The sequence below is a fragment of the Bubalus kerabau genome, chromosome 5, assembly GCF_029407905.1.
Source record: "Bubalus kerabau isolate K-KA32 ecotype Philippines breed swamp buffalo chromosome 5, PCC_UOA_SB_1v2, whole genome shotgun sequence".
Classification (NCBI taxonomy): domain Eukaryota; kingdom Metazoa; phylum Chordata; class Mammalia; order Artiodactyla; family Bovidae; genus Bubalus; species Bubalus kerabau.
In genome coordinates this window covers 134,583,640-134,598,945 of record NC_073628.1, presented here as the reverse complement: position 1 = coordinate 134,598,945, position 15,306 = coordinate 134,583,640, and the positions used below count along the sequence as shown (strand labels likewise).

The window sequence follows — 15,306 nt, the reverse complement described above, 5'->3', positions numbered from 1 at the left end:
GTAGGGCTGGGGCGGGGGCAGCTCCAGAGCCTCTGCTGCCTGGGAAGGTCTCGGGGAAGAAGTGGGCTTCTGTCAACTTTATTTTTAAAAGGGTGAGAGACTCCTGGGAAATGCTGGAGGACACAGATCTCAGGAGGCTCGTAGGGGAGACTCGAGGGGGCTGCGGGCGCTGCTCCAGGCTGCCTCTGTGTCCTAGGGGGGCAGCCGGCAGGCACAGGTGACCGCGGGTGGTGGTCGTCGCCCCAGCCTAGAGCCAGGGGGCTTTCCTCCTGGTCCTGCACCCAGGCAGCTCCGGGGAGCTGGCCACAGAGCCTCCCCACCCCAGCTTCCCAGAACAGATATGTGTGGGTAACCTGCTCACGGGACCTGGGCTGCGCCCCCCTCTCCTCCCTTCACAGTCCTTCCGGGGAGAGGGCGTGGCCGTGAGGCCCAGTAGGATTCTGGACGTGGCCGGAGCAGGCTCCCAGTTCTCTGAGACTAAGGAAAGCGAGGCAGGGGCTGGGGAAGGAGGCAGGGCTCTGGGGGAGCCACCCAGCCCCTCTCTGTGCCCCCCGCAGCACTACAACCAGTCGGAGCAAATGAACCACATCTCTGACATCCTCAACGTAGCCTTCACCATCATCTTCACACTGGAGATGGTCCTCAAGCTCATGGCGTTCAAGGCCAGGGTGAGTCCTGGGCTCTGGGGAGAGGCAAGCACGTGTGGCCAGGGGGCGACCTTCCCATGGAGCCCCCCGTGGCTTCGTCCTCCCTTGGGCACTCAGAACCGGCCGGCCACTCAGTTCTGGCCGTGGGAGTGGACAGTATGTGCCAGTGCCCCTTTGGTCCCTGAGCGTCTGAGCGGCAGCCCCAGGGCTGGGGAGTGTCCTGGTCCCCAAGTCCACGCTCCCCACCCCCACCCCGTCAGGTCTGCCCGCAAGCCCCGGACTGGGTTTCAGGGGGTTGGGTGGGGGAAGACTTCCCTGTGTGGACAGGATCCCAATCCTGAGTCTCCCAGGCATGCTGCCTTCCCGTTGGACCACTTTATGCTCTGGAGGGAAGGGAGCAGAGGAGGGGCCCTGGAGCACCCCTGGGAAGTAGCATCATGCCCCCCGCCAGCAATTCTGCATCCCTCAGACAGGGACCGCAGAGCCCCTTCCTTCCGCCCCTCACCCTGGGACCCCCTCCTGCAGGGCTATTTTGGGGACCCCTGGAACGTGTTTGACTTTCTGATTGTCATCGGCAGCATCATCGACGTCATCCTCAGTGAGATTGACGTGAGTACCGGGCGGGCGGAGCCATCGCTGGGGTGGGGCTGAGGCCACAGACCCTGGTGGGGGACCCACTGGTGTGCAGCCCAGCACCCCAGACCACAGATCCCGCAGAGCACACACCTCAGAGTCCAGGCACAATGAGGGTGCCAGGCGGCCCACGGCAAGCACCACAGTGGACAGGAGACGTCCTTTCTGGGCGGGGTGGTCAGGGAAGGCTGCATGGAGGTGGCACCATGTGAAGGGACCTTCAGGAAAGGGAGGTGGGGAGGGGACAAGCTGCACCGGCAGGGTGGCTGCAGGAGGCAGATGAAGAAACAGAAGGTCCAGGGCGTGGAGAGCTCAGCCCAGTAGAAGCAGGCCAGCGTGCAGGGGTGGGGGAACCGCTGGAGAGGCAAGTGGGGGGCTCGAACCTTGTGTCACCGGCAGTGGGGGGCTACTGGGGGTCTCTGAACAGGGCAGTGGAAGGATCAAAGCTGCACTTCTAAAAAGTGAATCTGGAGTGAGGGCAGGAGACGACTGAGAGCAGGTGCACGGTTAGGGAGGCAGTCATCTCCCCTCAGATACTTTCCTCGTGCCCCAGCGTGGGCTACAGATACAGCAACGAGCAGGGGCGCCGGGGGAGACAGGCAGCGAAAACCAACCCACCACGTGGCAGGTGTGGCCAGTGAAGGGGCGGGAGGTGGCTTCGGGTGGCCCCAGTCCAGCCCTGCAGGAGGCATCGTGTGGGGTTGGGGGCAGAGCACGGCCCCTCAGTAGGGGGAGCTAGGAGGGGGTGGACTGAGGGCCAGCGGGAGGCCTGGTGGCAGGGCTGGGGACTGGGGAGCTGAGCTCAGAAACAGGGCAGGGGCTGGACCATGTCCTTTCTTCAGTTCAGTTGCTCAGTTGTGTCGGATGCTTTGTGACCCCATGGACTGCAGCACACCAGGCCTCCCTGTCCTTCACTGTCTCCCAGAGCTTGCCCAAGTTCATGTCCATTGAGTCAGTGATACCATCCAACCATCTCATCCTCTGTTGTCCCCTTCTTTTCCTGCCCCCAATCCCTCCTAGCATCAGGGTCTTTTCAAATGAGTCAGCTCTTCGAATCAGGTGGCCAAAGTATTGGAGTTTCAGCTTCAACATCAGTCTTTACAGTGAACACCCAAGACTGATCTCCTTAAGGATGGACTGGTTGGATCTCCTTGAAGTCCAAGGGACTCTCAAGAGTCTTCTCCAACACCACAGTTCAAAAGCATCAATTCTTCGGCAGTCAGCCTTCCTCACAGTCCAACTCTCACATCCATACATGACCACAGGAAAAACCATAGCCTTGACTAAACGAACCTTTGTTGGTAAAGTAATGTCCCTGCTTTTGAATATGCTATCTAGGTTGGTCATAACTTTCCTTCCAAGGAGCAAGCGTCTTTCAATTTCATGGCCACAGTTACCATCTGCAGTGATTTTGGAGCCCAGAAAAATAAAGTCTGACACTGTTTCCACTGTTTCCCCATCTATTTCCCATGAAGTGGTGGGACCGGATGCCATGACCTTCATTTTTTGAATGTTGAGTTTTAAGCCAACTTTTTCACTCTCTTCTTTCACTTTCATCAAGAGGCTCTTTAGTTCCTCTTCACTTTCTGCCATAAGGGTGGTGTCATCTGCATATCTGAGATTATTGACATTTCTCCCGGCAATCTTGATTCCAGCTTGTGCTTCATCCAGCCCGGCGTTTCTCATGATGTACTCTGCATGTAAGTTAAATAAGCAGGGTGACAATATACAGCCTTGAGGGACTCCTTTCCTGATTTGGAACCAGTCTGTTGTTTTGTGTCCGGTTCTAACTGTGGTTTCTTGACCTGCACACAGATTTCTCAGGTCAGGTGGTTTGGTATTCCCATCTCTTGAAGAATTTTCCACAGTTTGTTAATTAGTCCTTTGTTAGAGTCCGAGATTTTGTTCTGGGGGGATGAGAGCCCCTGGAGGCACTTACACCTGGTCTGACTTTGGTTCTCAGAGGCCCTCTCTGGATGCTGCACTGCCAACAAGCTGCAGGGGACACTTGCGGTCACTCAGGGCAAGTGGTCAGGATGTACTCCGATCACCCGATGAGGGGTGGCGCGTGAGCTGTGGAGGGGACAGGTGACCAGCAGCTGGATCTGCTTGGGGCGTTGAGCTGACAGCATTTGTTGATGAACTTGATTTAGGGGGAGAGGAAAAGTAATCAACCGTGACTGCAAGGATCTTGCCCAAGAAACTGAGCTTCCGTTTTCTGAGACGTGGAAACTCCGGGAGGAGTTGGGGTAGCGCAGGAACCAAGAGTCCTATTTGGGGCACGACAGCTCAGGATGCTTGCGGTGGCGACACGGAACGGGCTTGGAGTCACAGGCCTGGAGCACGCAGGCTGGTCAGGCTGGAGCCCTAAGTTGGAGACTCCAGGAAGCAGCTGGCATTTAGAGTCGTGGGAGTGGGTGAGACAAGCGGCAGAGAGCAGGGCGTCTGGAGGGCGAAGGTCTGGGGGCTGGCCGGTGATGCTCCTCCAGGAGGGACCCCTGCACTAAAGCCTCCCGGGGAAGGACGCCCATCAGGAGTCGGGACTGGCGAGAGGCAGAGCGGGCTGCGGGCCTGGACTGTTCTCTCTGTTTCCTACAAAGAGAAAGAGCCTCAAAGTTGGAGAGAGTGTCAGCCAAGTAGAGTTTCTTTTGAAAATGGGAGAAATTAGAGCACATCCTGGGCTCAGGGGATAATCAGGCTGTGGGGGGTGGGGGTGGGCGACTGCAGGAGCCACGTCTTTGGGCGGAAGCCCTGGGGTACCCGGGGACTGCTGGCTCTGGGAACCTGGTTCATCCCCGAGCAGGAAGGGGACGTGAGTCCCGTGGCTGTGTGGACAGCGGGATGAGTTAAGTGCCGCCCGGGGCCACAGGAAGGAAAGCGTCAAGGACGTGGGCGGGGGTGGGCGGGGGCATCTCCATGCTTCTGCACTGGGGCTTGGGGTTCGGGAGCTGCCTTGCATGTGGGGTGGGTCGTGCGTTGTTGGAAACACAGGCCAGGAAACACGGGTCACTGCCCCCAGCACGTGGCAGCCGCCCCATAAACACAGGGAGGGGACGGCTGGAGCGCAGGGGAGTGGAGGTTCCCACGGCATCCAGCCAGCAGGGCCTCCGGGCTGTGGCCGGGGAGCACCCAGGCCGTGGGCTGTGGGGGTGACAGACAGCAGGGCGGCCTCGCCAAGGACCTGAAGCTGGGGAGACTGTGGGTGAACGTGGGTAGCAGGGGACAGGAAGGGCATCCCGGAGCCCGAGGCTGGGATCACAAGGACGCGTCCCCCAGACCGCGCGCCTGCTGGCTGCATCTCAGAGAGGCCTGGCCAGCCCCTGACGGGGACATGGGTGGCCGTGGGGAGCTTACTCCAGGAGTCCAGGAGAGGACCAGCCCCCACGCCGGCGCACGCCCATGGCCCACCAGTGAGCACTGCAGCCCTGCCAGCCCAGGGCTGGCCCTTGTGGGTGGGTGGGGGCAGGATGGGGGCCACGGGAGGGGGCCAAGGACAAGTCTGGAGTCTGTAAGGGGAGGCCTGGCAGAGAGCGGCGCCTTCTGTGGTGGGAGCAGGCCTGGCCTGGGGTCCGGTTCACCCCACACGCAGGACAGACGGAACTCTGTCCATACGCACACGGCTGGAGGGAGCGGGGCTGAGGCGGCAGACCAGGGTGCCCCGGGGCCTGTGTGCGCGTCTCCTTCACGCCCAGGCCCTGCTGGGAAGTAGCCCCCACGGGCCCAGGGTTTGGGGCAGCACCTCTCACCGGCTCAGTCTCAGCCTGAATGACAATCAGTCATCCAACAATGACTTCTTGGAGCTTGAGGTCCATGTGGGGGGTGGGGGACGTTGGGGTCAGGCAGAGCCCTTTCTTCCGTGCAGGAGGGACGAGAGTGTCGTTGGTCACCGTGGGATTTTTAGGGACAGCACACGTCCGCCTGTTTGCCTAAAGTCATGATAAGACTTTGAATTAAAACGCTGACTCATATCCCTGCCGTATAATCCAGAGAGCAGAGAGGGCGGCGCCGTCGGTTAGCACTTTCTGCCAGGAGGGCTCTGCTCTGTCCACGGTGGCAGCCATGAGCCATGGGTACCTGCTGGTCGTGTGAAATGTGGCCAGTGCAGCCAGGGACGTGAACATCTACGTCTGTGTTGTTTTCACCGTAATCCAGACGGCCACGTGTGGCTGCAGGCACCCCGTTGGCGGCACAGGTCTGGCACATGGCTAGTCATCCCTGGCTGCATGTTAAATCACCTGGGTGCATTTACACCTTGGAAGCCAGACCCAGTCCCCAGGAGCTGACTTAATCGGCCGGATGGGGACCCAGCAAAGGTGCATATTTTTTTAAGTTCTCTGTGTGATTCTGATGTGCCGCCTGGGCTGAGAACCCATGGTCCAGGAGAAAGCTGCCCGGGGAACCAGTCTCCCAAATAATTAAAGATAAAACCATGATTCCCCACCCCAGGGCTCCAGAAACAGGGCTTCTCCGGAAATGTGGCCGCAGGGAGGAGCTCAGAGTAAACAGGAGGAAAGGCTGCCCCTACACAGCCGGGCCCATCTAGGAGGCTGGCCCCTGAGACAGAAGCCTTGGTCCGGCTCCCAGGCAGGGGGTCTCAGACTCTCCCAGAGGGCCTTTGACCCTGGAGCGTGGGACCCCCGTGGGGGCCAGCACCCCTGGACTCTCCTGCGACCGTGAGCAGGGCTGTCCTCCGTGGCCTCACTCACAGCCCCAGCTCCACAGACCCCAGACACACAAGCTGCATCTGGGAGGCGAGGGGGATCTGCCCATGTTCAGTCTTCCCTCCTCTTCTTGCTCCCTGGCCCCTGGCCTGTCGCCTCACCACCTCACCATCCCCACAGCTTCCTCCCCACACCCCCGCCCACCACAGCCGGGGGTCCTCACCCCCACCTCCCTGCTTTGTTCTCTCTGTAACCCTCTGTGGTCTGTCCTCTCTGAGGTCTCACCTCCCTCCCACCATGTCCCTCCTCTCTCCCCTCCCCCTCTCTCTCCACAGACTTTCCTGGCCTCCAGCGGGGGACTGTATTGCCTGGGTGGCGGCTGCGGGAACGTTGTAATTCCAGGCTGCATGAGCCTGCCCCGCTCGCCCGCCAGCTCTGCCCTGCAGCTTGCATGCCTGGGCCTGGCCGCTGGACTGCATGGGGCAGACGCGCTCAGGGCCCCCTGCCCCGAGCAGGCCCCCGAGGGTCCGGTTGGGGGCGGGCGGAAACTCTGTGTCACCAGAGTGTGCATGGGTGCGGTGGGAAGTGGGGCTCTGCGCTGACAGGAGCATCCAGAGAGGACTGGATGGCAGAGAACCTCAGTGACAGGTCACCAGCACCAAGCTTGTGGGGACACCAAAAGCCGGGCAGGGGGCTCTCCCTGGCCATTCATCCGGTGTGTCAGGGGGGCACATGGGCAGAGGCCTTCCGGCTTGGGACAGCCACGTGCGGGCAGGGTGGGCGTGGAGTGGCCATTGAATTGATGGCCACAGAGCAGCTGAGCTTCTGGGAGACTCTGCGCTGGGGGGGCACTGGGGAGGGGCGGGAGCGCTGCCGGGGTCCTCAGCTGAGTGGCAGCTTGGGGAGGAGATGACACGAGGCAGGACAGAGGGCAGGCGCCGGGCCTGGCCGCTGCCTCCCCCAGGGCGGACGGAATCCCTGTCCGCCCAGCGCACTGCTTGGCGCCCAGCCCACCCCGCCTCCGGCTGAGCAAGCCCAGGGCCCTGGGCCCCGCGAGGGTCCGCGCGAGGTCCTAGCAGGCGCCACGGGGTGGGCTGGAAGACCCCCACCGCGACACATCCCGCACACACTGCCCTCCCCGCCTGCCTGCCCTCACCCCGCCCGCCCCCGGCCCCAGACTGACCCTGGGGCTGCGCCCCGCAGGACCCCGACGAGAGCGCCCGCATCTCCAGCGCCTTCTTCCGCCTGTTCCGTGTCATGAGGCTGATCAAGCTGCTGAGCCGCGCGGAGGGCGTGCGCACGCTGCTCTGGACTTTCATCAAGTCCTTCCAGGTGCGCAGTCCCTCCCACCCAGGACCCCGCCTACCCCGGGATCCCCGCTCATCCTGGGACCGCTCCCATGCACCCACCCGGGACCCCGCCCACCCACGGGACCCCTCCCATCGCGGGACCACGCCCACCCTGTGACCACTCCCACAGGACCCCGCCCATCGGGGACCACACCCACCCACGGGACCCCCACCCCCGGGACCCCGCCTACCCATGTGACCCCCCCCCCACCCATGGGACTCTGTCCACCCCGGAAGCCCACCCACTCAGGGAACCCTCGGCCACCCACGAGACTGTATCCGCATGGGTTACGGGGACGTCAGGGCCACACTGGGTGCGGCCCATGGGCCTCGGGTCCCCGGTGAGCTAAGGAAGGGCCCTGTACCGGGCGCGCGGTGGAGCCCTGCACCCTGAGCCGCCATCCTCGCCCGCAGGCCCTGCCCTACGTGGCTCTGCTCATCGTCATGCTCTTCTTCATCTACGCGGTCATCGGCATGCAGGTGAGGGGCCTCTGGCCCCCCGGGAGGCCGGCCAGCCTGCAGGCTGGCCTCTCACCAGCCTGCCTCCGGCATCCTGGCAGCCCGGGGCTTGGCCACAGCCCCGGAGGAGGAGGAGGTGGTTCCCAGCTGGCCCAGCATCAGTCAGGAGGAGGCTGCCCAGGGGAACCTTGTGGCCAGATGGACAAGGGCGGAACTGGTCTCCAAGGCCCCTGTTGGAGGCTCTGGTGGTCTCAGCTACCCTCTCCTGGAGCACTCTGCTCTCTACATTGAGACCCTAAGTCAGCTCTTGGTTAGGAACACTGTCCCCCTCCCAGATTTATTTGGCTTGAGGGAAAAATTTTCACCCAACCTTGGAAACACAAGTGAGCCTTGAACAGGCAGGTTTGAACTTTGGGTGTCCATGTATCCGTGAATTTTTCAGGGAAATGTACTAGGGCTCCACGGGATTCATGGTTGGTTGAATCCGTGGATACAGGGCGGGGAGCTAACTGTAGACTTATACCCTGGCGTTGCTCAGGGGTCAGCTGTAGCCCGGTTTGTGTGACCTGAGGTGGAGGGTGTCGGGGGAGCTGGGGCCGGTGGGAGACCTGTCCAGGTCCACAGTCCAGCCTTTCGTGGCCTGCAGATGTTCGGAAAGATCGCCTTGGTGGACGGGACCCAAATCAACCGGAACAACAACTTCCAGACCTTCCCCCAGGCGGTGCTGCTGCTCTTCAGGCAGGAGGCCCCTGCCACCCCTCCCCCAGTCTGTGGGAGGCCAGCTGGCTTCCTACACGTGGGCCCTGCGCGCACTCAGAAGGGCCAAGGCTTTGCTGTCCTTCTCGGATGCTCACCCTGGACAGCCCGCGCCCCCATTTCAATCACTCTTGGACGAGTGGCTGCCATCTCCATGGTGCTGTGGGGTCCTGCATGTTCCCCACCCTCGCTGCACCGAGGCGGGAGGCAGAGGTCCACTGTCCCTCGGAGGGAGGGTGAGGCCTTGACGACCTCTGACCCACACTCCGGGGTCAGCTCTCTGGCTGCCCCACTGGTGACATGAGTCCTGGAGTGATTTTGCACCTCTGTCTAGGAAGCCCCCTTTCTGTTTAGCCCCTGCCCAGGGCACCCCACGATGGGTAGAGCAGGGGAGCCTCGATACAGAGGGGCAGCCCGTGGACCCCAGGTCCTGAGGGGTGCCAATCTGCTCCCGAATGTCCTGCTCGCAGGGGGCTGGCGGCTCCCTCACCCGGGGCCCAGAGTGAGAGGCGCCCCGACCTGTGCCTTCCAGGTGCGCCACGGGGGAGGCGTGGCAGGAGATCCTGCTGGCCTGCAGCTACGGCCAGCTGTGTGACCCCGAGTCGGACTACGGCCCCGGGGAGGAGCGCACCTGCGGCACGGACTTCGCCTACTACTACTTCCTCAGCTTCTACATGCTGTGCGCCTTCCTGGTGAGGGCGGGCGGGCGGGCCGCCCCGAGCCGGGAGCCCCGCGCCCCGCCCCGGCCGCCTCTGCCCCTCCAGGGACGCAGCTCAGGGACACAGGAGACAAGACGGGGCTCCGGCTAGTGTCCCTGCTGTGGTCAGTCTGGCTGCAGCTTCTTTTCCTGGGTGCGAGTCTCAGGCTCCAGAGCTGCTGTTAAAAGGTTTTACCTTTTTGTTGTTGACATTAGCAATTAGTAATCAAAAAATCAAAAGAATTTACTGAGACTCTGCACTAAAACAGAGGCTTCTATTTTACTTCCTAAAATAGGCAGCAAAGCCGCCTGCCCCTCCCTCTTCCCTTGGAAGAGAAGCTTGCCCTCTTTGCCAGGGGCTGAGAGTCTGGACGCAGAGCCATCGCAGGGGCCTGCAGCAGAGCACAGATGGCTTTGCAGCTTCAGGGCGCCGTCCCCGCACGCAGGAGGCAGAGAGCCCCACAGTCCCGACCCTCATTCTTTCTCTTTCCCATGTTTACTAAAACCCTTTGGGCATCTCATGTTCCCTGAGCTCAGGGCAAGGGACAGAAACGTGAATAGGACACTGTCCTGGCCCTGAAGACACCCGCTGGGTGCCAGGGGTCCGTGTGCAGCAAAGCTTGCATTTCAGAGGCACACCAGGTGATACAGAACCGGCAAGAAGAGCATAGGGGCAGCGTGCAGGGGACCAGCGTCCCTCGGGGGTCAGGCGAGAGGCTGAGGTTGGGACTTAAAGCATCAGTCCCTGGAGCCCGGGCAGAGGACACCTCCTGGACCCGAGCAGTGGCACAGGCTGCTCGCGTGCGGGACGCAGTTGCCAGAGGGCTGGGAGGCAGGCCCCCTGGAGAAGCTGTGGACCCAGGCCCTGTGCACACCCAGGCCCCCTGGAGAAGCTGTGGACCCAGGCCCCATGGACACCCAGGCCCCATGGATACCCAGGCCCCCTGGAAAAGCTATGGACCCAGGCCCTGTGGACACCCAGGCCCCGTGGACACCCCCAGGCCCCGTGAACACCCCCAGGCCCCCCAGATACCCCAAGGCCCCGTGCACACCCAGGCCCCGTGGACACCCAGGCCCCCTGGAGAAGCTGTGGACCCAGGCCCCGTGCACACCCAGGCCCCGTGCACACCCAGGCCCCCTGGAGAAGCTGTGGACCCAGGCCCCGTGTACACCCAGGCCCCCTGGAGAAGCTGTGGACCCAGGCCCCGTGCACACCCAGGCCCCCTGGAGAAGCTATGGACCCAGGCCCCATGGACACCCAGGCCCCATGGATACCCAGGCCCCCTGGAAAAGCTATGGACCCAGGCCCTGTGGACACCCAGGCCCCGTGGACACACAGGCCCCGTGGACACCCCCAGGCCCCGTGAACACCCCCAGGCCCCGTGAACACCCCCAGGCCCCCCAGATACCCCAAGGCCCCGTGGACACCCCCAGGTCCCGTGGACACCCCCAGGCCCCCTGGATACCCCCAGGCCCCCTTGACACCCCCAGCCCATCACCGTGCCACCTGCCTTTCCGTGCAGGGACCCCTCTGCTCTCCTCCCACAGATCATCAACCTGTTTGTGGCCGTCATCATGGACAACTTTGACTACCTGACACGGGACTGGTCCATCCTGGGCCCTCATCACCTGGATGAGTTCAAGGCCATCTGGGCGGAGTACGACCCGGAGGCTACGTGAGTCCAGGCTGCCGGCCCTGTGCTGGACCGTCCCTCCCCGGCCCCCTCCCATTCTAGGCCCCGCCTGGCGTCCGACAGCGAGCCACCCTCCAGTCCAGCAGGAAGGAGCAGGCTTTCCCTCCCTTTGTTACCCAAGGGCCCAGAGCAGAGAAGAGGAGTCTCTCAGGGTTGGGAGGGAACCCACAGCCCCCAGGGCAGAAGCCCCCTGGTTGTCCCTGGGAGATGGCCATCCAGCTTCCCTTGGACACTTCGAGGAACAGAGCGCTTACTACCTCCCCAGGCATTCTAGGCCCCACTGCTCAGGATGTGGTCACTGACCAAGCAGCTGAGCTGGATGAAAGTGCAGGCCCCAGCCTCACCCTACACTGACCGAGGCAGAATCTGTACTGGGGTAACCTGGCCTCCGGGGCCTTCGAGTGCACTTGAACTCTGGGGAGCCGGGCTGCCTTACGTTCTTTGTAAAAAGGTCGCCTGCTCACGGTTGACGACTTTCCCAGGTGTCAGGCACTGTGCCAACCAGGACACACGTTCGCTAACCCCGTGGCAGCAGCTGCAGGCTCTACCCGCCTCTGCGAGTGGGCTCTCACCCGCCTTGATGCACACCCTCTACTTCTATTAATACAGCCCAGAGCCCCCAGACAGTCTGACTAAAGCCCAAGGAAGGCTCCCCCTGGGAAAAATGAGGTCTGGGTCCCAGCCCTGGAGATCCCACATCTGAGGGGACACTGGCTTCTTCTTACCTGCCCCCCGCCCCCGCCAACAGAGAGCCCATTCTGTGCGCTGGGCAGCAGTGAGTTCGAACACTGTTCCTTCTTCAGAAAGGAAACCCAGCTTCCACTCCCCACACACGGCTGGAAGTCAGGAGGCGTCCCTGTCTCCTGGCTCCCTCCCCTGGGCCCTTCTCCTAGCAGGGAGGGAGGTGGGGGGTGCCTGCTGCACAGGTCTGGTGACCCCCTGCAGGGGCAGGATCAAGCACCTGGACGTGGTGACCCTGCTGAGGAGGATCCAGCCCCCGCTGGGCTTCGGGAAGTTCTGCCCCCACCGGGTAGCATGTAAGGTAACCAGCGCTGCCAGCGAGGGGTGGGCACCGCCCTCCCACCTTCACTGACCCCCACCCCCGGAGGAGCAGGCAGGGGCCCTGGGGCGGGGTGAGTGCGTGAGCTACTTTGGAGTTGTCCCCTGGGTGCGCACATCCCTGCCTGGGAACTAAATCTCAGCAGGGTCCCCAGCTCACGTTTCACCCCCTCAGGGAGGGCACCGTAGGCACCCCAGCCCCAGCCCCATCCCCCACCCCTCATGATCAGTCTTCCCCAGCCCCTCCCCCATGTCAGTCTCCCCCAGCCCCTCCCCCATGGCCAGTCTCCCCCAGCCCCTACCCTCATGGTCAGTCTCCCCCAGCCCCTGCCCCATGGTCAGTCTCCCCCAGCCCCTGCCCCATGGTCAGTCTCCCCCAGCCCCTCCCCCATGTCAGTCTCCCCCAGCCCCTCCCCCATGGTCAGCCTCCCCCAGCCCCTCCCCCATGGTCAGTCTCCCCAGCCCCTCCCCCATGGTCAGTCTCCCCCAGCCCCTCCCCCTGCTGCTGCCCCCACCCGGTGAGGACGAGCACTGCCCGGGGGCCCCGCCCGCAATGAGCACCCTCTCCGCACAGCGGCTGGTGGGCATGAACATGCCCCTCAACAGTGACGGCACGGTCACCTTCAACGCCACGCTCTTCGCCCTGGTGCGCACGGCTCTGAAGATCAAGACGGAAGGTGTGGGCGGCCCCTCCCCGGGGGCCGGGCTTTCCCGCAGGTCCTGCCAGGCCCTCTGAGCTGAAGGTCGGGCTCAGGAGTCTCGGGGAGAAGCAGAGGGGGGACCCAGGCCAAGGCCACGTTAGGGCTCAGCAGGCGCCCCCGGGATCTGTAGGGCAGAGTCACCCAGCCTCTGTCCTCACACAGCCAGCTCTGATGGAGGTGGGGCGGGAGGCAGCAGAGTTAGTGTGAGAGGCGTGGGCCTGGGGGCCTTTAGGCAGGAACTTCGGGGCAGGGCTTCCTGTCCGGAAGACAGACCGGGTGGGGGGTGGTGAGGGGGCCTCACTCTCATGGGGACCCAGCTGGGTCGGAGCCACCCCAAAGGGGACCATGGCAGGCAGCAGGCAGCGGCAGGGAAGGCTTCCTCGGAGGGCAAGGAGAGGGAAGCGGGGGGTGGGGGGGGGGCCAAGGCGGAGCGCCTGGAGGGCTGCCTGGAGGAGGCGGAACAGACCAAGTGTGCGGGAGACTGATGACTGTCCTGGGACGGTAGGGAGTACAGGAGGGGACAGCCTCTGCAGTCAGCCACTCTGGGTCCTGGAAGCCAAGGCCTGGGGCAAACGTGACCTGAGGCTGGGCTGCCCCAGGGGCACAGCAATCGTTCCCCCCCAGCAAAGTCTGTGCCCAGGGCAGCAGCCGCCACAGGGAAAAGCCAGCCACCATCTGCTGAGCGAGAGGTGGCCCTGTCAAGTGCTGCTGACCCGGCCTGTCGGTTGCCCCAGGTAACTTCGAGCAGGCCAACGAGGAGCTGCGAGCCATCATCAAGAAGGTCTGGAAGAGGACCAGCATGAAGCTCCTGGACCAGGTCATCCCTCCCATAGGAGGTGGGTGCGCCCTGGGGGCCCAGAGGCAGCCCTGCCTCCGCGGGGAGCCCAGGGGCATTGGAGCATGGCCCGGCCCTCTATAGCCTTGGGCAGACCCCATGGGGTCAGGCCAGCTGGAGGAGGGGAGCCGGGGGCCAGTCCCGGCTTGGCCACACGCTGACCCCAGCCTCAGACGCCCGCTGGCCATGGTCGGCCCCTCTGCAGATGACGAGGTGACGGTGGGGAAGTTCTACGCCACGTTCCTCATCCAGGAGCACTTCCGGAAGTTCATGAGGCGCCAGGAGGAGTATTATGGGTACCGGCCCAAGAAGGACATCGTGCAGATCCAGGTAAGCCCGCCCCGAGCCCCAGGGGCTCCGCTGCTGAGCTGGTCTCTGGACTCTAGCTCCCTCTCTGTCTTTGGGGGCCGGCAGGGAAGGCAGACGGGGCGGGAGGAGCCAGGACGCATTGGGGTGAGATGACGGCCCTGGATGGGAGATGCTTCAAGCTCAAGGGAAGAACCCGGAGCCTTTCCGTCCCTGGGATGATACGACCCAGAGCCATGGGTCCTACCCCCTGAACACAAGGGAGAGATTGGGCTAGGGGACAGCGGTGGTCTCCAAAGAGGGCAGATTTCCTAAGAGAATGAAGGGGCTTGAAATGACCCATTGGGTATCCAAATATATGTAGAATTTTGTGTTATCTTGCCCGTTTTTCTTCTTACAATTTTTATTTTATTTATTCTTTGGTTGTGCTGGGTCTTCACTGCTTCGCGGGCTCTCCTCTAGTCGTGGCGAGCGGGGGCTACGCTTAGCTGCACGGGCTTCTCACTGCAGATGCTTCCCCTGGTTGGCGCGCGGGCTCCAGGGCACTCAGGCTTAGGAGTTCCAGCGCGTGGGTCAGCAGCTGTGGCTCCAAGGCTCCAGAGCACAGACTCAGTGGCGGCGGTGCCACTGAGTTGCTCCACGGCACGTGAGATCTTCCCAGACCAGGGGTCAAACCCGTGCCTCCTGCACCGGCAGGTGGACTCTCAACAACAAGCCACCAGGAAGCCTTGTCTGTTTTTAATTTCAGTGTTTTAAGTATAGTGCACATAATGGATAAATTTTAAAAACATTCACATAATGGGGCTGTGTGTTCAAAATTTTATTTCAATTTTTACTGTGAAACAATCTCAGAGTTTTAAAAATAGCATGCGCAATATAAAAGTCTTTTTTCTCCTGAACCATTTGAGAGTCATGCCCAGTGTTCAGCCCTGAGCCGGTCGGTGTGTATTGCCTGGAAACAAGGGCATGTTCCTCCGTGAGCCTTCTGCATAACCGTGACGCAGCCGCCAAGATCAGGAAATGGATGCACTAGTCCCGTGGAATCCTTAGACCCCATGCATGTTTCACCAGTGGTCCCAATAATGTCCTTCATGGCAAAAGGATTGGACCCAGAATCACATGTTGTGTTTAGCTGTGCGATCTCTTCAGTCTTTGGCTCCTCAAGTCTTTCCTTGATGCGACCTTGACACTGTGAAGCTTCTAGCCAGCACAGCCCTCAGTCTGGGTTTGTAGGACGTTCCCTCACGACAGATCGAGGGCTTGCCTCCTGGACAGGAATGTCCCAGCAGTGATGCTGGGTTCTCTTTGCAAACTGTCGGGTGACACCAACCTTGATTTGTTCTATTGCTGATGGTATGAACTCCGATCAGCTCACAATGTGGCATTAATGGCACGTGCAATCGAAAGAGGTCATGTGTGTGAAGACCGTGGGGAGTGAGAGGGTTTTCCAACCTGGAGGCCTGGGCGGGGATGAAGCCCCTGTGAGGGCGAAAGAAGACACCTTGAGAG

The 15,306-nt window shown here is 62.1% G+C and overlaps 1 protein-coding gene and 1 long non-coding RNA gene across 2 annotated transcripts in view; one reads left to right on the top strand and one right to left on the bottom strand.

Moving 5' to 3' along the window:
- CACNA1S (calcium voltage-gated channel subunit alpha1 S) overlaps window positions 1-15,306 on the top strand; it is a 58,313-nt gene that overhangs the window by 38,850 nt on the left and 4,157 nt on the right. The window contains exons 27-38 of the mRNA XM_055583180.1: window positions 558-668; window positions 1,173-1,256; window positions 6,277-6,333; window positions 7,145-7,273; window positions 7,705-7,770; window positions 8,396-8,487; window positions 9,038-9,197; window positions 10,751-10,878; window positions 11,842-11,938; window positions 12,530-12,632; window positions 13,391-13,492; window positions 13,697-13,821. Of these exons, the coding sequence (XP_055439155.1) occupies window positions 558-668; window positions 1,173-1,256; window positions 6,277-6,333; window positions 7,145-7,273; window positions 7,705-7,770; window positions 8,396-8,487; window positions 9,038-9,197; window positions 10,751-10,878; window positions 11,842-11,938; window positions 12,530-12,632; window positions 13,391-13,492; window positions 13,697-13,821 (1,254 nt within the window). The remainder of the gene's footprint in view (window positions 1-557; window positions 669-1,172; window positions 1,257-6,276; window positions 6,334-7,144; window positions 7,274-7,704; window positions 7,771-8,395; window positions 8,488-9,037; window positions 9,198-10,750; window positions 10,879-11,841; window positions 11,939-12,529; window positions 12,633-13,390; window positions 13,493-13,696; window positions 13,822-15,306) is intronic.
- Window positions 3,739-7,233, bottom strand: LOC129653464 (uncharacterized). Its single transcript, XR_008715145.1, has 3 exons — window positions 7,125-7,233; window positions 5,027-5,206; window positions 3,739-3,872 (listed from the first exon to the last, which is right to left on the bottom strand). It is a non-coding gene; the product is annotated as an uncharacterized LOC129653464 (long non-coding RNA).